At 40.9% G+C, this 20,764-nt stretch overlaps 3 protein-coding genes across 4 annotated transcripts; 1 reads left to right on the top strand and 2 right to left on the bottom strand.

Annotated features, from left to right (window-relative positions):
- Positions 1-951: 951 nt before the first annotated feature.
- On the bottom strand, positions 952-4,089 carry borcs7 (BLOC-1 related complex subunit 7). Its single transcript, XM_014154003.2, has 5 exons — positions 3,876-4,089; positions 2,849-2,911; positions 2,683-2,726; positions 2,487-2,507; positions 952-2,376 (listed from the first exon to the last, which is right to left on the bottom strand). The coding sequence occupies exons 1-5, from the start codon at positions 4,080-4,082 to the stop codon at positions 2,325-2,327; spliced, it is 387 nt and encodes a 128-aa protein (XP_014009478.2). The 5' UTR covers positions 4,083-4,089; the 3' UTR covers positions 952-2,324.
- Positions 4,090-4,129: 40 nt separating this feature from the next.
- cyp17a1 (cytochrome P450, family 17, subfamily A, polypeptide 1) lies at positions 4,130-8,034 on the top strand. Its single transcript, XM_014154002.2, has 7 exons — positions 4,130-5,172; positions 5,444-5,582; positions 5,720-5,949; positions 6,053-6,139; positions 6,311-6,699; positions 6,794-6,897; positions 7,016-8,034. The coding sequence occupies exons 1-7, from the start codon at positions 4,858-4,860 to the stop codon at positions 7,294-7,296; spliced, it is 1,545 nt and encodes a 514-aa protein (XP_014009477.1). The 5' UTR covers positions 4,130-4,857; the 3' UTR covers positions 7,297-8,034.
- Positions 8,035-14,175: 6,141 nt separating this feature from the next.
- On the bottom strand, positions 14,176-20,228 carry LOC106576911 (WW domain binding protein 1 like). 2 transcript variants are annotated; one of them, XM_014154444.2, is made up of 4 exons: positions 19,934-20,228; positions 17,208-17,305; positions 16,557-16,721; positions 14,176-14,918 (listed from the first exon to the last, which is right to left on the bottom strand). In XM_014154444.2, the coding sequence occupies exons 1-4, from the start codon at positions 19,966-19,968 to the stop codon at positions 14,803-14,805; spliced, it is 414 nt and encodes a 137-aa protein (XP_014009919.1). In that variant the 5' UTR covers positions 19,969-20,228; the 3' UTR covers positions 14,176-14,802. The 2 variants fall into 2 exon arrangements, with proteins under 2 accessions (XP_014009919.1, XP_014009918.1); XM_014154443.2 differs by having other exon boundaries at positions 17,208-17,310; positions 19,934-20,226.
- Between the last annotated feature and the right edge of the window lie 536 nt (positions 20,229-20,764).

Raw genomic sequence — 20,764 nt, 5'->3', positions numbered from 1 at the left:
ACAGGAGGTTGGTGTGCATATTAATCATTGCAGCCTGTTAGGCCCTGACAGGCCTTGGGGCTGATAAAGTGGCATTGTTCTTCCCTCAGCAAGAACATTCTCAAGGTTCCAGATCTTGGCTGGAGTAGTTGCATGGAGCTCAAATGGAGGGCTCGTCCCCAACACGCAAACCTCTCTAGAGCCCTCGAGTCTCACCACTTCTTTCCCAGTGTGCACATGCACAATACACGAGACTTGCAACACTTTACTTGGCCCTTGTGAGAGTACATTGAGATGAAAACCTCCCCTTGACGACGCTCAGGGTCACGGTCTAGGACAGCCAGCTGCTTAGCCTTCGAAGGTTGCTGATACTGTCGCCATGGCAGCCTCTTTTATGCCAAGTTTGAGGAAGTTTAAAGACCACTTACATTTCAATGTAGCGTTTCAACTAATGTACCCTGACTGCTAGCTCTAATACCACTATTAGCAGGCTAATCAAGGTTAAATACAATATGCTTCCTTATTGAAATTGAATGACTTCTCATCCCTTATCCAAACTATCTACTACTCTGTGTACTCTCTAAAGCCCTATTTATACCTGGTTCTAACATGCATCCTTTATCCTGATCTTGTCCACATTGTGATTGTACCAACATTTTTACAGGTGTAGATTAGGAGATGGAGCTTCCTGATCACCTCCAGAGGTAGTCCGACCCAGATTGTCTGGATATCGAAGAGGTCTGAACAGTAAAACCATTTAAATCATCATTATCCAGCACTTTAAAGTCATCAACAGATGATGTAATTGATTTATGGCTTCAATATGTCTTAAAATAAATATTATTTTGAAATAATTTGCATACAAGGAGGGACCAGGATATCTGGTCACAATGCAGACACTGGACAGATGACAAATTTTACTGCCTTGTGTCGATGAAATGGCTACAATGTGGACATAAAGATTTCAAAATGTATAGGCAAAATATCTACTTTAATATTTCCACAATAGGCTAACATCAATCAATATTAAGTATGTTATAGATCCAGTGTAAAAAAAACAATTCATATTGAAATTACATTATTCCGACCCCCCCCCCCTACTGTGAAGGAAAATATTCTGATGTATACACTTTTTGAACTTTTCCCATTGAAAAACAATATCCCACATATAAATATAATGTACACACACATGGGTAAAAAAATGTTTTGAGCAAAATTGTTTTTTTTAGACAAGTGCAAACCCCATGGGCCTTTTCTCAATTAGATGTCCTCGCCTCCTGCGTCCTCTCACCTCCTTTTGAAAAAGGTCAAAGGTAATCGAGGAGAGATGGCGTGAAAAATGAATGTGGATGAAAAACCGCTTGCTTTCAATTTTTATTTAACTAGGCAAGTCAGTTAAGAACAAATTCTTATTTACAATGACAAACAAGAATCTCCAATGGAGTAGGTCATTGGTCTGATGGTGCCTTCGGATGTCATTGGCCTCCCCCTTTGCTTGCAAGAATAAAGACCAAAAGAGGAAAGGCCACCAATTGAGATGTGCCTTTTGTTAAGTAAATCAGGTGATAAATGAGCTAAAATGGAGACTGGAGTAGGACTTTAATAAATAAGAGTCACTAATATGCAGGATAAGAGCACCATATGCTGGTATGCATATTCTTAAGAACAGCGTGTACCTGGGGAGACATCCAGGCAGCATCCAGTCCAAAAGGCCAGGGGCTACATCAGGAAGGTGCAAAGTCAGAGAACATTCTGATAGAATTTACCCTTTGCCAAGTCCCGCCCCAGAGTTTTGGCCAACCAATCGCATTGCTCCAATGGAAAGCAACTGCTGTGGAGTAGGACACCTCATTCAAGCTCTTGTTTCAAACACATGAAAGCAGTGGGAAAATGTGATTTTTCTTCAAAAACTGTTTAAAATGGCTAAATAAATTAACAGTGCACCAGGAGGTACTGTGATTCCTGTAATGCGGAGCCTGTTGGAGTATTTTATACAAAATTATACATTTGTTACATTGTTTGTTAGCTCAGCTGGTTTGCTAGCTCAGCTGGTTTGGTTCCTGTGAAGCAATTGTAATGACAGTCCACCACAACATACCTGAGAGTTTTCTGATTAGCAAGGAGTAGTCGGTGTTTAATTTCATTGTGTATTAAAAACACTGTTTGAGATCATTGTAGGGGGGGGTTCTCCACTAGTTACAATGAGGAATTGGGCTTCCCGGGAAATGTTGTCCCAAGATTGCAACGGGGGGGGGGTCTGCACATATTTTCTCACAAGAAGCAACATGGTAACACAGACAGGAGCAGCTCATAGTCTTTCATTTAAGTGTCTCAGTGCAGACACTTCACTTCAGTAAATGCCTCAGTTGATCCTGAAGGTTTTTGGAGTGTTCCACACTGTAGAGAAAGCAAGGGAAGATATGGTTGATTGCGTCATCAAGTAGTGTTATGACTTTGCATTTGGACAGTGATGCAGATCGACAAACAAAGTTCATATTTTGACTTACTTCTTCTGGATGGCCTCTTGTCTGGAAGATAAAACAAAGAGTCATTTAAATTATGATATTGTCATCTCCCTAGTCAATGTTTATTATCCAAGCATAGCAATCCCCACAAATGGCACATGAGAATCAATTCTGAACTATCATGTTTACTGGATGCACATTGGTCTATCTTGTCCAAAATAAACTGGGGATAACTTACTGATATTGCAAATGGGTGGTGATGATGGACATTTTTCTCAAACTCTGTAAAACAAACAAATTGTGTTTTTGTAGTTCGACAATATCAGCGCTAGATCAGGGTGAACACGGTTTGTTTCTGTTAGTTGAGCGACTGTAGCGTGGACCTGGATCCCAGCACTACTTACATCCTCTGAGTGCAGAATGGCATCCTCCTGAATGACCATGTTTCTGGCAGCCTGTCCCAGGAGCTGAAAGAGACATTGAGTAAATAGTTTAAAGTGGCTTCCTTTCCTCACCTCCCTTCATTTTTAAAATTGTATTTCACCTTTATTTAACCAGGTAGGCTAGTTGAGAACAAGTTCTCATTTACAACTGCGACCTGGCCAAGATAACGCAAAGCAGTGTGACACAGACAACAACACAGAGTTACACATGGAGTAAACAATAAACAAGTCAATGACACAGTAGAAAAAAAAGAAAGTCTATATACAGTGTGTGCAAAAGGCATGAGGAGGTAGGCCATAGGAGCGAATAATTACAATTTAGCAGATTAACACTGGAGTGATAAATGAGCTGATGATGATGATGTGCAAGTAGAAATACTGTTGTGCAAAAGAGCAGAAAAGTAAATAAAATAAAAACAGTATGGGGATGAGGTAGGTAGATTGGGTGGGCAATTTACAGATGGACTATGTACAGCTGCAGCGATCGGTTAGCAGCTCAGGTAGCTGATGTTTAAAGTTGATGAGGGAAATAAAAGTCTCCAACTTCATAAAGATATAGTAAGAAACTGGACCAGTGAGAATGGTAGCCATAGTTCCAGACATACATGAGAGGCAAGTGAAGTATTTAAGAAAATGACATAAGGAATTTAGATAGTGGGTCGAGCATATTGAGATGCACCCATCATGTGATGTAGCTGCTATGGAAATGAGCTCGCTAGCTTTGTCCAGCCTAATTTACTAAGTAACGCTTCATTAAAAACTGACAACCAGACAATGGTCATTTGATACGCCATTTGCAACTTCAAACAGATGTAACAATCTTAATCTTGCAAACAAAAGAACCTTAGCTAGCGAACGTCAGTTGGTCAGCGATTGAATGGCTTTTCTTGCTAGCTAGTTAGCGTTAGCTGCCGTCGTTGGGCAACCAGCTAGCTAACCAATTGCAGCAAGGTCTCACAATAAGGTGCAAACCGATTTCCAGCTTTACCTCTTGACTCCGTGAACCCTTTAGCACCTGGCGAGTCAGGGCGATCACATCCCCGCTGCAGGAGCCCACTTTATCGGACAATAATCCTTTGACAGATTGACCAAACCGTGGTTGTGGCTCCGCGGAAGCCATTGCAGCAAATCTTTTTTTATAAACAAACCAAGATAGACCACACAATGTCGTTTCCAATCGCAGCACATTAATCATAGTGGGCGGGACACGCTTGGGGTTGGGCAGAGCCAAGCACGAGCTAGCAAGATACTATTGGCGCATTTTATGGATATATTTGCATTTTCTAATAGGAAACGCCTACTTCGAAACTTTGGCAAAGGGTAAAGTCTCCGAAACGTCGTCCACTCTATTCGTAACAAATTCTAGTTTTGAGAACGTCATCTTCTCTCACTGCCGGCCACTGGGCTTCCTCTTCATCACCATATTTGGTCGTGAGTGGAAACGCCAACCGGATGCTTCAGATTTATACATCCGGTGAAACATCTGGCTCATTGTTCTATCGGTGATTGCAGTGCTATACTACGGAATTGCAGCTTGTCACGAAAACGCCCACTCTTAAACAGCCAAAACATCTTTGAAACCCCAGAAAATAATTGTCAAAAGTCCATTGTCATTATAAGGTTAGGCTATTGGCGTCTCCTGCCTATAATAGGCATTCCTTTATGCATAAAACATTAGTTAATTAATGTATTAATTGTTGTATTTCGTTAGCCTATTATAGGCTATTTGCAACAATATATATTATTTTATCAAACATCTTTAGTGGGATTAATCAAAGTTAAACAAGCTTATCTTGTTTAAATTGGCATGAGCTGTTAAAGATATCTAAGCTTAAAATATGCAAGGTCAAGGTATGGCACTGAAGGAGCCGTATAAAACCCCTCTGCTCCTCAGTGCTGTTGCTATCGACGTTCAGTGACTCTCTGAGTCTCTGATAACGACGCCAGCCCCTCTCCGCCCAACATACAGCATGGCGTGGTTTTTGTGCATGTGTGTATTCTCTGTGGTCGGGCTGGGTCTACTGCTCTTGCAGGAGAAACTTCGAAGGTCCCTGGAGACCAGAGGGGGCCCCCCGGGCCTGCCCGCGTTCCCACTCATCGGGAGCCTGTTGAGCTTGCGAAGCAATCAGGCACCGCATGTCCTCTTCCAGAAGCTGCAGCAGAAGTATGGACAGACCTATTCTCTCATGATGGGCGCACACACAGTCATCGTTGTCAACCACCACCAGCACGCCAAAGAGGTCCTCCTTAAAAAGGGGAAAATCTTTGCAGGGAGACCCAGAACAGTGAGTGGTTATTTTTTCTTGAACATGTTTTATTGTATTCTATATGATGGAGACAATTTAAAGTCAGCCTGATCATTTATTTGCAGATTATTTGCTTGTCTTTGATGCGTAATAACATTGATATAATTGTGCCTGAAATGTACATTAAAATAAATGTAATGTGTAATGCAGTGGATTTTTACAGCTAACATTTGTTACATAATCATTGATTGGCATTACTCACTCCTTATGCTCTCCTAGCCTACATAATACAATCTTTGTCCTTAACAAGGTAACCACAGATGTGTTGACGAGGGACGGTAAAGATATTGCCTTTGCAGACTACGGTGCAACTTGGAGATTTCATCGTAAAACAGTGCATGGAGCCTTGTGTATGTTTGGTGAGGGCTCTGCCTCCATCGAGAAGATTAGTGAGTACCAAAAAATGTTTATATCCTTTATAACAATTTGTTGTTGAATCTGAATCAATCTGAATCTGACCACTCTGATTCAGGTGTACTGAAAACTAACTTTGTCTCTCTCTCTCTTTCTCTCTCTCTCTCTGCAGTCTGTAGGGAAGCCCTCTCCCTGTGTGACACTCTGGGAGAGTCAGGCAGAGCATCGTTGGACTTGTCCTCAGAGCTGACAAGAGCTGTCACCAACGTGGTCTGCTCTCTCTGCTTCAGCTCCTCCTATTGCCGCGGCGACCCCGAGTTTGAGGCCATGCTGCAGTTCAGCCAGGGCATAGTGGATACGGTCGCTAAGGACAGTCTGGTGGACATCTTCCCATGGCTACAGGTACAGTGCAACTTGGTGTTTATAGCCCCCTGGATGGAATTGACCAGCACATCTCTCAGGTTTCCTCAGTGCCTCTATACACATCTTCTTTTCTCCCTCCTAGGTCTTCCCCAACGCAGACCTGCGTCTCCTAAAGCAGTGTGTGTCAATCAGAGACAAGCTGCTTCAGAAGAAATACGAGGAACACAAGGTAGGCTACAGCAGGTGGGTACAGTAGGTACTTTCCTCTATATAAATAGAATATAGATGAAAGTATCTATTGTACCTCATCATTTTTTATGAATATCAGGGAAATACCAGTTGCAGCAGGCTACAGTAGGCCATGGTGTATGGCCGTGCTTTACGTTATCTTCCTCAACAGTCGGACTACAGCGATCATGAACAGAGAGACCTGCTGGACGCCCTGCTAAGGGCCAAACGCAGTGCTGAGAACAACAACACCGCCGAGATCACCACGGAGACCGTGGGCCTTAGTGAAGACCACCTGCTCATGACCGTGGGTGACATATTTGGAGCCGGAGTGGAAACCACGTCAACGGTCCTAAAATGGGCAATTGCCTACCTCATCCACCATCCACAGGTACAAAAGCGAATTCAGGAGGAGCTGGACAGTGTGGTGGGGGGAGACAGACCCCCCCAGCTCAGTGACAGGGGGAACCTGCCCTACCTGGAGGCCACCATTAGAGAGGTGCTACGCATCCGACCTGTTGCCCCTCTACTCATCCCCCATGTAGCCCAAACAGACACCAGGTACACACACTCATTACTGTTTTGATCTAAAGACGTTTCTTTGTACTGATAGCAAGTTCACTCTGTTCTGTTTCTGTATGCATTTAATTTGCAGTATTGGCAAGTTCACTGTCAGGAAAGGAGCTCGCATCATCATCAACTTGTGGTCCCTGCATCACGATGAGAAAGAGTGGAAGAACCCGGAGATGTTTGACCCTGGTGAGAATGTCTCAAGTTAATAGACTATTTATACCTCATTCTCTGTGTATTAGTGTCTTCAGTCCTCCCTGTGTCCTCAGTTTTCTCTGTCTCAGTCTTTCTCTCTGTGTCTCCACAGGTCGCTTCCTGAACGAGGAGGGGACAGGTCTGTGCATCCCCTCACCCAGCTACTTGCCGTTTGGGGCAGGGGTGAGAGTGTGTCTGGGGGAGGCGCTGGCTAAGATGGAGATCTTCCTCTTCCTCTCCTGGATCCTACAGCGTTTAACTATGACCGTGTCCCCGGGCCAGCCACTGCCCAGCCTGGAAGGAAAGTTTGGGGTGGTCCTCCAGCCGGTCAAATACAAGGTCAATGCCACACCAAGAGCAGGCTGGGAGAAGAGCCATCTCCAGACATCTTAGACCCCCACCCTTACCGAATGACATGCATGGGTGTTAATGTTTAAACACTAATAGTGGTGCATTCGAATTGGCCTGGGAATCTCATAGCTCCAGTTGGTGAAGTTGTGAAGACGATATAAATGCATTCTAGTGCTTTTGAGGTTGGTACAACTCTACAATGAATTAGATTTTAGCTAGAGGGCTAAGCAAGATCACGTTGCTAATAATAAGTTAGTTAACTAGCTGACGTTAACAATGTGTCAAAGCATTGACTGTATGGGTCAAAGTAGCTTCTTTATCCACATAGCTAAAGGCTTTGTAAACGCTTTGTTTTACCATCTTTTGGTCGCAAAGGTGACAGGTCATTGATGAAACGTCAGAACTCGATGATAGTCAGGTATCATCATTCTGGCCTGAGTTTCTCACTTGGAACTTGGAGGGCATTGACTTGTAGGGCATTGTACTGGCTATTTTGGAGTTGGGAACTCATATTTCCACAATTCAGAGAGCGCTCGAATGCACCATAGAACATGGAAACAAGCGTGAACTAAGGTTGTGATATATTACGCAGAGACAGCCCTTGTAATGACTGCTATTTTTCATGGATGCATGTGTATCGATGTAGAACAACGCTGTATATTTTTTGCCTTAATGAGCTGAACTAATGTACTACTGTTTTACATAATACTGTCTTTTAGTGATAAATAAAAAATCATATAGCACTCTGTTCTTGATGTTTGGTCAATAAAACTAACCACAGTATTTCCAGCTACAGAGAAGATCCAAGTGAGAGTGTATTCTTGCAGAGAAGTCCCCTTAGTTGCGCTGGCGTCCTAACAATATACTGTCCTTCCAAGTAAGACACACTCACAAAATGGCCTCACTGACGAATAAATGTCAACAGCATAAAGCACATGTCATATTCAGCATTCTTTAATATCCATTCATTTGGCTGAGGTTTTGTACAAAAGATTGCAATTTCCTTCAGCAGATGATAACAAAGAGGAAAAGAACAAAATGCAATTTAACACCAAGGGCTTCTTTAATTGGAAGAAACCACTGATCTTTAAAAATACAAATATATTGGTATTTTTCTTAAATAATTCCGTATTTCTTCTAAAATACATTGAAATTGAAAAACATAACTGTCTCCACACCTTGTAATTGGATTTTCAACATTGTAGAACCCACTTTTTTTTAAAGGGAACCTTAAACAAATTGCAAAAAACATAACTATTGTCACCCTGGAGCAAGTACTTGGTTGTCCACAGCCTTTGGCCAAGATAACTACCGAAAAATGCTCCTTGTAGCAGCAACTTTCTACTGCCCATTTCGCCCATTCGTCAGTTGCAAATTGTTACAATAATTTAATGCTGTTGTCAGATCTTGCCATAGGTATTAGATGAGATTCAGATCTGGACTCATTGCTGCCACTACAGAACATTCCAGCATTTATTCTTCAACCATTTCTAGGTGCTTTCTGATGTGTGTTTGGGGTCGTTGTCCTCCTGGAAGACCAACAACTTTCAGCAGAGACCCAGTTTTTGAACACTGGGTTGAATATTGGACTATAAGCACTTTGATAATCCACTGACGTTTCTGCATAGGCTTCTGTTCTTCAACACCAAACCCACCACTGGTATGCATGGCCAGAGCTCTATTTTCATGTCATCTGACAATAGGCCCCGGTTCCAATCCAAGTGCCAATGCAGTTTATCAAACTCCAGGCTGTGCAAAAATCAGATTATATAAAAATTAAGCTCTTTGGCCAAGCATACCAGTGGTGGGTTTTGTGTCGAAAAACTGAAGCATATGCAGAAAAGTACCTTATACCTACGGTAAAATGCATCTTTGATGTTATTGGGGCTATTTTGCATCCACTGGTCCTGTGGCCTTTGTTAAGGTCAACGGCATACAGTTGAAGTCGGAAGTTTACATACACTTAGGTTGGAGTCATTAAAACTTGTTTTTCAACCACTCCACAAATTTCTTGCTAACAAACTATAGTTTTGGCAAGTCGGTTAGGACATCTACTTTGTGCATGACACAAGTAATTTTTCCAACAATTTTTTACAGACAGATTATTTCACGTATAATTCACTGTATCACAATTCCAGTGGGTCAGAAGTTTACATACACTAAGTTGACTGTGCCTTTAAACAGTTTGGAAAATTCCAGAAAATTCTGTCATGGCTTTAGAAGCTTCTGATAGGCTAATTGACATCATTTGAGTCAATTGGAGGTGTACCTGTGGATGCATTTCAAGGCCTACCTTCAAACTCAGCGCCTCTTTGCTTGACATCATGGGAAAATCAAAAGAAATCAGCCAAGACCTCAGAAAAAAAATGTAGACCTCCACCAGTCTGCTTCATCCTTGGGAGCAATTTCCAAACGCCTGAAGGTACCACGTTCATCTGTACAAACAATATTACACAAGTATAAACACCATGGGACCATGCAGCCGTCATACCGCTCAGGAAGGAGATGCGTTCTGTCTCCTAGAGATGAACGTACTTTGGAGCGAAAAGTGCAAATCAACCCAGGACCTTGTGAAGATGCTGGAGGCCATAATGACCATCGTTATGTTTGGAGGAAAAAGGGGGAAGCTTGCAAGCCGAAGAACACCATCCCAACTATGAAGCACGGGGTTTGGCAGTATCACGTTGTGGGGTTGCTTTGCTGCAGGAGGGCTGGTGCACTTCACAAAATAGATGGCATCATGAGGGAGGAAAATTATGTGGATATATTGAAGCAACATCTCAAGATATCAGTCAGGAAGTTAAAGCTTGGTCGCAAATGGGTCTTCCAAATGGACAATGATCCCAAGCATATTTCCAAAGTTGTGGCAAAATGGCTTAAGGACAACAAAGTCAAGGTATTGGAGTGGCCATCACAAAGCCCTGACCTCAATCCTATTGAAAATTTGTGGGCAGAACTGAAAAAGCGTGTGCGAGCAAGGAGGCCTACAAACCTGACTCAGTTACACCAGCTCTGTCAGGAGGAATGGGCCAAAATTCACCCAACTTATTGTGGGAAGCTTGTGGAAGGCAACCCAAAACGTTTGACCCAAGTTAAACAATTTAAAGGCAATGCTACCAAATACTAATTGAGTGTATGTAAACTTCTGACCCACTGGGAATGTGATGAAAGAAATAAAAGCTGAAATAAATCATTCTCTCTAATATTATTCTGACATTTCACATTCTTAAAATAAAGTGGCTATCTTCACTGACCTAATACAGGGAACTTTTACTAGGATTAAATGTCAGGAATTGTGAAAAACTGAGTTTAAATGTATTTGGCTAAGGTGTATGTAAACTTCCAACTTCAACTGTAATTAACTTTACCCAGTAGCACACCAGGACATTTTAGATAAAAACCTGTTTGCCTCTGACAGGAGGGTGGCACTTGGCCACACGTGGATCTTTCAGCAAGACAATAACCCCAAGCACACATTAATATCCACAAATAAATGGTTAATTGACCACAGAATCAACATTTCGCAATGGCCATCTCAGTCTCCGGACTTGAATCCCATTGAAAACCTGTGGTTTGAATTGAAGAGGGCAGTCCATAAGCGCAGACAAAGGATATCAATGATCTGGAAAGATTCGGTATGGATCGATGGTCTAAGATCCCTCCCAATGTGTTCTCCAATCTCATAAAACATATTATAAAAAGGCTCAGTGTCGTTATCCTTGCAAGGGGAGGGTGCTAGTGTATTGAAAACAGGGGTGCCAATTATTTTGAACCCTATATTTTAGCATACAACATAGGTCATTATTAGCTTGTTTATTTTATGGTCTTTATCAAGGGTGCCAATAATTATGGTCTATTTAGAACTCTGGCCATGTACACTTGAGACACCTCACTTTTGTTTCTCAGGGGTAACAGCAGTAAGGTTGAAAATACTGTATCCCTGAAAACCAGAAACATCCGCTTTCTACCGACTCAGCAGAGAGTGGTCTGTCTATGGATGCCACATTCAGAGCTTTGCATTCAGAGCTTTGCATATAGAATCGTGAGACTAGCCATTGCTCATTTGTCATATGGTATAGAGAACTACAAGGTAGCATCACTCCTGCAATACAACATTTGCAACAGAAAACAGTTTTTAAGTACACCAGTGGATACAGGCAGGGGCGCAACTTTCACCAGTTTTATCATTGGAATGTGATACAAAATGAAGAAAAGGTATGCTTTAGGACCATGCGGACTCCTCCGAGCGGTCGGTAGGCTGTTTGGAGTGTTTATCCGACTGGATAAAAATAATAATAATAATAATATTAATAACAAAAATGTCCCCCCCACTTCTAAAACCAAACTTGCTCCGATGGATACAGATGTTGAAAGAGTTAAAAGGCTTCCGTATGCTCCAGTTCGGCTAGCCGAACGAGTGGGCTCGCATACTCCCTTAAAATATCTTCACTTGAAAAACTCGAAAAAGTGGCAGTAGTACTGTTTGTCCATCTTGAGACGCCATAGCCAGTATGCACTTCCTCATAATAGTCAGAATTAATCTAAGATAACTCAAGAAATCTGTCATTAAGTTTGACGTTTTTGCAGAGGAAAACTTAGTTGTGCAATTTTACATCTAACTAAGATGTTTGGTGCAGTATTCTCAAGTGAGCTGATCGTGGAGACAGCAGAGGGAGCACGCCCCCATCCACACTGACAGGGCCGCAGTGGAGGTGAAAAGCTTCAAGTTTCTCAGTGTACACATCACTGACAATCTGAAACGGTCCACCCACACAGACAGTGTGGTGAAGAAGGTGCAACAGCGCCTCTTCAACCTCAGGAGGCTGAAGAAATTCCCTAAGACCCTTACAAACGTTCACAGATGCAACAATGAGAGCATCCTGTTGGGCTGTATCACCGCCTGGCACGGCAACTGCACCGTCCACAACCATATATATATATATATATATATATATATATATATATATATATATATATATATACACACTATATTTATACTCTGGACTTTGCTCGCCCTAATATTTATATATTTCCTAATTCCATTCTTTTACTTTTAGATTTGTGTGTATTGTTGTGAATTGTTAGATATGACTGCACTGTTGGAGTTAGGAACACAAGCATTTCGCTACACACGCAATAACATCTGTTAAATGTGTGAATGGACCTATTCCTCTATTTGGATTGGTGGATACATCTCATTATTTTAATATAGTTTTCAATATTGTTGTTGACGTCAACCACCTGTTTTCAATGGAGAAAGACGCTCATGTCATGAATATGCTAAATTATCTTGAGACAACTTCGATATAAAGTGTTTTTCTCAAAGTTGCCGAGATGTCCTACCTTCTTTTATTAGTACACTAGTAACAACCTAAGCATTACGAAACTTTGATCAAATAAACCTCACATAGTCTCTCATTGACCTCCATACAAAAACGAATCGCTTTTGTGAAAGAAACGAAACATCGCAACCTGCTGGAGAAGACAGCTTTTTGGCCAAGTTGGGCTTCGCTTCTACAAATAAAGGTTGATTCGCTACCACACCCACATCGGAAACTCTGTGAAGTTATTTTGGAGCGAGTTAAGTAATTACATGTTTTATTTCATTAATAAGACCCATGTATCTACAATGAAAGATGTAATGTTGTTATTGTTATTACTCAAATGAAAACAAAACTGATGAATTAGTCTTTCTTCATTCTCACTGGTAAATGTTGTATACACAAAAACACATATTGGAAATCTGTTCCCAAATCAATATATTTTTACATGAAATCCAATATTTTATAAAATCTCTAGAATTAGTCAAAAACGTCAAAAAAACATTGTATTCTTACAACACTACCATAGGTTTATACAATTGTATATGTAACATTGTATTCTTACAACACTACCATAGGTTTATACAATTGTAACCCCTGACCTTGTTCTATTTATTTTAACTTTTGAAACTCAATTAATGTGTAGTGAATGTTTTTATATATATATTACTTCAATGTTATTTTACATTTCTTTAGAGAATTATTGTTATATATATAATAATAATAATAATAATAATAAATAAACCCACATCGGAAGTACAGTCATGGCCTAAACAGGACTTCTGTGAGGATGAGAGCTGCTCTACTACTCTATAGAGATATCTGAAACACAGTTCCCAATAAGGCTACACAGTATTAATCAAAGCATTCAATCATTTAATATATTACAGAAAGGCTACTTAACAAGACTTCGTGATTCCTTAGTAAAAGGGAGTTCTGAAGACACATTACAATAACCGAGACACATTAAACCGATCATATTCACGGTTTCAAACATTAACTTCCGCACTGCATAGGTGTGTGAATTCTTGTGCAATAAACGTGGTGTCTCTTTAATATGAGGTCAGATGATAATCCATGTTAATCTAAAAATGAAAAATAAGAATACCTTGTAATCCTTCTTGGCGCATCTCTCTTGCTTTGTTAATTCCGGTTGTGTATATTCCTACATAATATGTTGATGTTAGGCTGTGTATCTCATTTAGTCATGTATGTCTTGTCTGAATAAATAAACGATATATATATATAACAGCGGCCTCTTGTGTTTATTTATATATATATATATATATATATATACATACATATATATATACACATATACACATATACATATACATATACACATATACATATATACATACATATATACACATATACATACATACATATATACATATATATATACATATACATACATATACATATACATATATATACATATATATATATACATATACATATATATATACATATATATATATACATATACATATATATATACATATACATATACATATATACATATATATATATATATATATATATATATATATATATATATATATATATATATATATATATATATATACATACACACGTACATATATATATGAAACACAAGAGGCCGCTGTTATGCCTGAATTCGACCCAAAACCAATGAGGAAGTCTGCAGTGTTGAAAGCGGTTCTATGAAACCAATTTGTACCTCCAGCAAAGCCATTTGAACTGTGCAGAACTCTGTAATCTACTGGCCTTTGTATGGCTCGGCTGTGAGACTCCAGGCTTTTAGGGTCAGTGCATCACCACCTTAAGATAGGGCTACATATGACACGGCTGCATTACAGAGGAATGCACATTGTGATGCAAGCATTGTGCTACTTTCTTCTAAGGAGGGACACATTCACAGGCACACACACACCTCATCAACTCTGAGTCTCTATGTCTGTGTGTATATTGGTGTCTGTGTGGATCTGAATCTGGGGTCTGCATCTATCAGATGTTCTCTTCCTTCTCCCTTCCCAGCATGCCTCTTCCTCCTCCCTCCCAGAGTTCCTGGTTATCACACACCTCGATTGCCGAGTCGCCTGTAAAGCGCAGGTACCTGCCCAACGTCGAGTTATTGTTGTCAGGGAAATCTTTGCCATGCTCCCCCTGTGTCGACACGGGGGGCCGCAGTGGGGGTTGTGTCTGGGGGTGTGGTGGTGGTCTGGGGGAAGGATGAGGGCAGTCAGGGTGCTGGGTGGACAGAGAGGCTAACTGGAGGGGGACTGTAGGGAGGGGGAGGAGTGGCAGTGCTGTCAACTACCTCCTCATAGGTTGGTAGCATGTAGTCAGGCAGGAATCCTATACAACGAAAGAGGGAAGGAGAGGATATTAATTGAAATGTCTTGATATACAGTACCAGTCAAAAGTTTGGACACACCTACTCATTCAATGTTTTTTCTTTATTTGTACTATTTTCTACATTGTAGAATAATAGTGAAGACATCAAAACTATGAAATAACACATATGGAATCATGTAGCAACCAAAAAAGTATTAAGGGAAAGGGAAAGGGGGATACCTAGTCAGTTGTACAACCGATTTGTTTAAATTAAACAAATCAAAATATATTTTATATTTGAGATTCTTCAAAGTAGCTACCCTTTTCCTTAATGAGAGCTTTACACACTATTGGCATTCTCTTAACCAGCTTCATGAGGTAGTCACCTGGAATGCATGTCAATTAACAGGTGTGTCTTGTTAAAAGTATGGTATTTCTTAATGCGTTTGAGCCAATCAGTTGTGTTGTGACCATGTAGGATTGGTATGCGGTAGATAGCCCTATTTGGTCCATATTTGGTCCATAAGTCCATATTATGGCAAGAACAGCTCAAATAAGAAGCAAAGAGAAACGACAGTCCATCATAACTTTAAGACATGAAAGTCAGTCAATAAGTAAAATGTAAAGAACTGCCGTTGCAAAAACTGGCTCTCATGAGGACCGCCACAGGAAAGGAAGACCCAGAGTTACCTCTGCTGCAGAGCATGAGTTCATTAGAGTTACCAGCTTCAGAAATCGGCAATTAACTGCACCTCAGATTGCACCTGACAGAGTTCAAGTAACAGACACATCTCAACATCAACTGTTCAGAGACTACGTGAATCAGGCCTTCATGGCCAAATTGCTGCAAAGAAACCACTACTAAAGGACATCAATAAGAAGAAGAGAATTGCTTGGGACAAGAAACACAAGCAATGGACATTAGACCAGTGCAAATCTGTCCTTCGGTCTGATGAGTCCAACCGCCGTGTCTTTGTGAGACGCAGAGTAGGTGAACGGATAATCTCTGCATGTGTGGTTCCCACCGTGAAGCACGGAGTAGGAGGTGTGATGGTGTGTTGGTGCTTTACTGGTGACACTGTCAGTGATTTATTTAGAATTCAGGGCACACTTAACCAGCATGGCTACTACAGCATTCTGCAGCGATACGCCATCCCATCTGGTTTGCGCTTAGTGGGAGTGCTGCATCAGATGACCTGGCCTCCACAATCACCCGACCTCAACCCAATTGAGATGGTTTGGGATGAGTTGGACCGCAGAATGAAGGAAAAGCTGCCAACAGTTGCTCAGCTTGTGGGAACTCCTTCAAGACTGTTGGAAAAGCATTCCTCATGAAGCTGGTTGAGAATGCAAAGCTGTCATCAAGGCAAATGGGTGGCTACTTTGAAGAATCTAAAATATATTTTGATTTGTTGAACACTTTTTTGGTTACTACATGATTCCATATGTGTTATTTCATAGTTTTGATGTCTTCACTATTATTCTACAATGTAGAAAATAGTAAAAATAAAGTAAAACCCTTGAGTGAGTGTCCAAACTTTTGACTGGTACTGTATTTACACATTATATTGACATGTAGGCCTATAGTACTATGTATTGTACCATAGTCACTGTGCTGTGTCACGCATACAAATGCTACAGACAGACACAGGCACTCACTGAGATAGAAGGGGAGATGCTGTGTGTTGTTGTGGGCCTCTCTGTATACAATGAGGTTGATCTCATTCTGTCTCCTCTGCTGCTGGAAGCTCTGCTTGTACCGCCGGTGCTGAGACACACAGCAGCACATTAATATGATGATGAGAGTCCACACCAACCAGAACCCTGAAAACAAAGCTAAGTGTTAATGCAATAGCATCCATTTCCAACAGATCTGTAGGTCTCAAACCTCTGACACACACACACCTCAGTGCTCAGGATCATTTGTTAAGCGCAACATCGGCCTAAACAACAAATGAAAAACTGCTCCAGAGTAAGTACCTTTAAAGCCCATGCAGTCAGTCTTGAGTTATTATAAAAAGGGACTGCACCAGTAACATGAGACTACAACCCTGCCTGTAAAAAAACTAGAGCTACCCTCTCACAGTATCAATTTAAGAGTTACACAACCTACGGAGACAGTGGATAGACAGGGAATACGATATGAGGAGAGGATAGAGGGGGAGAGGAGCACAGAGGAGATAGCAACAGGCTCACACAAATAACTCTGGTTAGGCATACACTGTATGGAGGAGAGGAGACATGGAATAGTACAGGGAGAGAAAAGACAAGGGTGAAAGGGGAACAGAGAGAAGGAAGCTGGTAACTCACACCACAGCTCATAGTAGTAGCTGCAGCACTGAGACTCTCCACAGCAGTGGTCTGATCCACACACATAACTCTGGTTGTTGTCTCCATGGCACACCAACCTGCTCTAAAAGAAAAGCACAGAAACATACATAATTGATTCATGATTTTCCATTCTAACATTGAGAATCAGGTTTACCGCACGGCAAGCGGTACCGGAGTGCTAAGTCTGGGACCGAAAGGCTCCTGAACAGCTTCTACCCCAAAGCCATTGTAGGGAGGTCATACAGGCACGTGGAGGCCACACACACTACTGAGCCTCATTTTGACTTGTTTTAAGGACATTACATCAAAGTTGGATCAGCCTGTAGTGTGGTTTTCCACTTTAATTTTGAGTGTGACTCCAAATCCAGACCTCCATGGGTTGATAAATTGGATTTCCATTGATTATTTTTGGGTGATTTTGTTGTCAGCACATTCAACTATGTAAAGAAAAAAGTATTTAATAAGATTATTTATTTCATTCACATCTAGGATGTGTTGTTTAAGTGTTCCCTTTATTTTTTTGAATAGTATATTTCATGATGTGTAGCCTAACATGTGCTCAATGATGTGCGGTGATTTAGTGCATTTTTATCGGGTAAGCATTAGAATAAGCTGCCTCAATATTTGCAGCCGTAGGTGGTCATATCACTTCAGGAGCTAATCCATCGTCTGTATTGTGAAATAATTATAATGTTAAGGAAATGTTAGATCCTTTCTTCAGATCCTATCAACACACTGTCACGTCCTGACCAGTATAAGGGTTATTTGTTATTGTAGTTTGGTCAGGACGTGGCAGAGGGTATTTTGTTTATGTGGTTCGGGGTGGTGATTTATTTGGTAGGGTGTTGGTTTAGTTAGTTCCGGGTTTTTGGGGTTATGTTCTAGGTTTGTATTTCTGTGGTCTCTAGTCTTTTGTATTTCTATGTCTAGTTTATTGGGGTTGGACTCTCAATTGGAGGCAGGTGTTTTCTAGTTGCCTCTGATTGAGAGTCCTATATATGGGTATGTGTTTGGCTAAGTGTTTGTGGGAGATTGTTTCTTGTTTTGCCTGTGTGAGCATGACAAGACTGTTTTGTTGTTCGTGAGTTCTTCGTTTTTTTTGTTATTTTGGTGTTCTCTTTATTTAAAATAAATATCAAGATGAGCATCCACATTCCTGCTGCGTTTTGGTCCTCTATTCCCGACGACAACCGTTACACACACGCTCCAACAACGCACAAGTGACCATTCTCTCTGTGTGGTGTTTTGGGAAATGCATGTTATCTTCGGCCGTGGTAGGAAAGATTGTAATCCTAAATTCCATTGCTATCGGAAACCGGGTCCTGGGCAGTTAGTCTACATCCTAGCTATTATTGTAATGAGCTCCGCCTCCAAACAAGACCTAATTTGTTTGGTCCGGACCAGACCAAATCTGAACCAATCATAGACGTCTATGTTTCACAAGTTTGAACATCACAGTAGAGTATGGTACATTATACTGTACTCTACTCTAGTGTGCTCTACTGTACTGCACTTTACTGTACTCTGCTTTTCTTTATTGTAACATTACTGTACTTAGTATTAGGATCCCCATTAGCGGCCTTATTTTATAAGGATCCCCATTAGCTGTTACCAAGGCAGCAGCTACTCTTCCTGGCGTCCAATAGATGAAACATCACATCAAACAAAACATTGAGCATTATACAAATTTACATTGCTCCATTAGAATATTACAATACTACATTACAAAGAATAATGTGTGGGTGTGTGTGTGTTTTCTCTACTGTACTCTACTGTGCTCACCAAACTTGTGAAACATAAACATCTATGATTGGTTCAGATTTGGTCCGGCCAGGGTGAATGATAACATTTCAAATACTTTTCAACGTCTATGGATGTCTGGTGTTGGTCGGTGTTCAGTGGGTGAGAGTGCTTGTTACATTAAATGGAAAGAGGGTAGCTGGTAGGTGTCATGGTAGGTGTCAGTAAGAGCCAGGAGAGGTGACATTAACTGGAGAGAGAGAGGGAGATAATTGTGAAAAAGAGAGCAGCAGAGAGCTAGAGAGGCAGGTAGGGGTTGTCCAGACAGTTCAGTCTTGCTTTGACCACCAGATGACAGAAAGCTGAACATAACAGTATGCCATTGTAGCCAATTCAATTGCAGTAATACCATTACTGATTTTTCAATCCCTTTTTTAATCATCTAAAAATTCCTAAACAAACTTGATATCAGCAAAAACACTAACTTATTGGTAGGTCTACCTTTACTTGCTACTTCTGTGAACTTTCATTATCCTCCCTCATCAGGGAGAGAAATTAGAAAATATATTTGGTTTTTGATAACGGAACTACAAGGCACAAGGAAGCCAAGGTTTCTTAAACTTACAGAGACAAATCATTTCTCCAAAACTAAATATGTGTTGATTTTAGTTGGCAGACATCTTTACTTCAACATTATTGTGTTTTGATGTATTTCAAATACCTTGTAAGACTTTTTCTGGTAGATGTTTTCTAAAACCCCTTTTCCATCTCTTTGACCAGAAATCAAAGCCTTTGTTTATTCCTAATTTTTAGGACCGAACATTTTTGAAAAATGTATGTATCCCTTAATTTCTCCAATATCAACTCTTAGCTTTCATTTGACACCCAATTTGACATACTCCTATGAACTTCACATGTTGGTGCTCATGGGTCCTTTCAGATGGAAATGCCCTGTGTTAGCGTACCTGTGTAATTTCCAGCAACAATGCCATGGTCCCATCAATGCTCTCGGCTGGGATAACAAACCCAACAAAATGTGCAGGAGAGAGGAAGAGGAGGGAGGCGACCAAAGGAGGGCAAGTCAGGAAGAATTTTGTGTTGAGCTTTTCCTTTTTTTGCACTGCATGGATCACTGGAGTGGTTGAATGCAGCATTGCTGTATGGTACACTCAAAATGTCTTGTCGTTGTTTTGCCAGCAGCACAGAGTGAGCAGCAACCCAAAAGAGGTCTTGATTTAAATGCAACAGAACCCCTCTGGATATAGACCCCCAATATGGTGCCAGGGAATGCAAGTAAACAGGGCAACAGAGGCCAGTTTAAGACCCAAGCCCCTTCTCTCACAGTCTCACATAGACACACGCACACCCTAACCGACACTCCCATGTCTGACCTATGTAGTCACAATTTTAATTGCAGCCTCGAAAATTGCAACTGCAGTTTGACAAGTAGATGTCATGCAATCACAACAACTGCCAAGCAGCCCTGAATTTAGATTAGCCTCACTCCTGTATAGTCTATTACTGAAACACGCTGGCCAGACCCGAGGTGTATGCTACGAAGGAAGCTAGATCTGCTCAAGGTTTTCTAAAGCTAGCCAGCTACAGTTAGCTTCACATTCCAGCTCCAGCTTAATCTGTACTTCGACTGTGGATATTGCTTGCTTATCAATGCACAAGCAGCTTTTTTGCCACTCCTATCGATAAAATAACTGTATTAAGTAGGGTTGGGGAGTAACTGATTACAAAAGACGGTAACTGTAATCCTTTACGTTACCAGTAAAAATATTGTAATCAGA

Source organism: Salmo salar, chromosome ssa18, assembly GCF_905237065.1.
Source record: "Salmo salar chromosome ssa18, Ssal_v3.1, whole genome shotgun sequence".
NCBI lineage: Eukaryota > Metazoa > Chordata > Actinopteri > Salmoniformes > Salmonidae > Salmo > Salmo salar.
The sequence above is the reverse complement of the archived record's forward strand: the minus strand, read 5'-3'. Positions and strand labels throughout refer to the sequence as shown.

What these genes read in the sequence shown, in the direction of transcription:
- borcs7 (XM_014154003.2), bottom strand. Translation starts at nt 4,082, where the DNA reads ATGATTAATGTGCTGCGATTGGAAACGACATTGTGTGGTCTATCTTGG. An exon ending in CCATTCTGCACTCAGAGGAT is followed by an intron (nt 2,727 to 2,848) that starts GTAAGTAGTGCT and finishes TTTGTTTTACAG; the next exon opens with AGTTTGAGAAAAATGTCCAT. An exon ending in CAAGAGGCCATCCAGAAGAA is followed by an intron (nt 2,377 to 2,486) that starts GTAAGTCAAAAT and finishes CTTTCTCTACAG; the next exon opens with TGTGGAACACTCCAAAAACC.
- LOC106576911 (XM_014154443.2), bottom strand. Translation starts at nt 20,122, where the DNA reads ATGCTGCATTCAACCACTCCAGTGATCCATGCAGTGCAAAAAAAGGAA. An exon ending in TGTTGCTGGAAATTACACAG is followed by an intron (nt 17,311 to 19,933) that starts GTACGCTAACAC and finishes CTTTTCTTTTAG; the next exon opens with AGCAGGTTGGTGTGCCATGG. An exon ending in CTACTACTATGAGCTGTGGT is followed by an intron (nt 16,722 to 17,207) that starts GTGAGTTACCAG and finishes CTTTGTTTTCAG; the next exon opens with GGTTCTGGTTGGTGTGGACT.
- cyp17a1 (XM_014154002.2), top strand. Translation starts at nt 4,858, where the DNA reads ATGGCGTGGTTTTTGTGCATGTGTGTATTCTCTGTGGTCGGGCTGGGT. An exon ending in TGCCTCCATCGAGAAGATTA is followed by an intron (nt 5,583 to 5,719) that starts GTGAGTACCAAA and finishes CTCTCTCTGCAG; the next exon opens with TCTGTAGGGAAGCCCTCTCC. An exon ending in GTAGCCCAAACAGACACCAG is followed by an intron (nt 6,700 to 6,793) that starts GTACACACACTC and finishes TTTAATTTGCAG; the next exon opens with TATTGGCAAGTTCACTGTCA.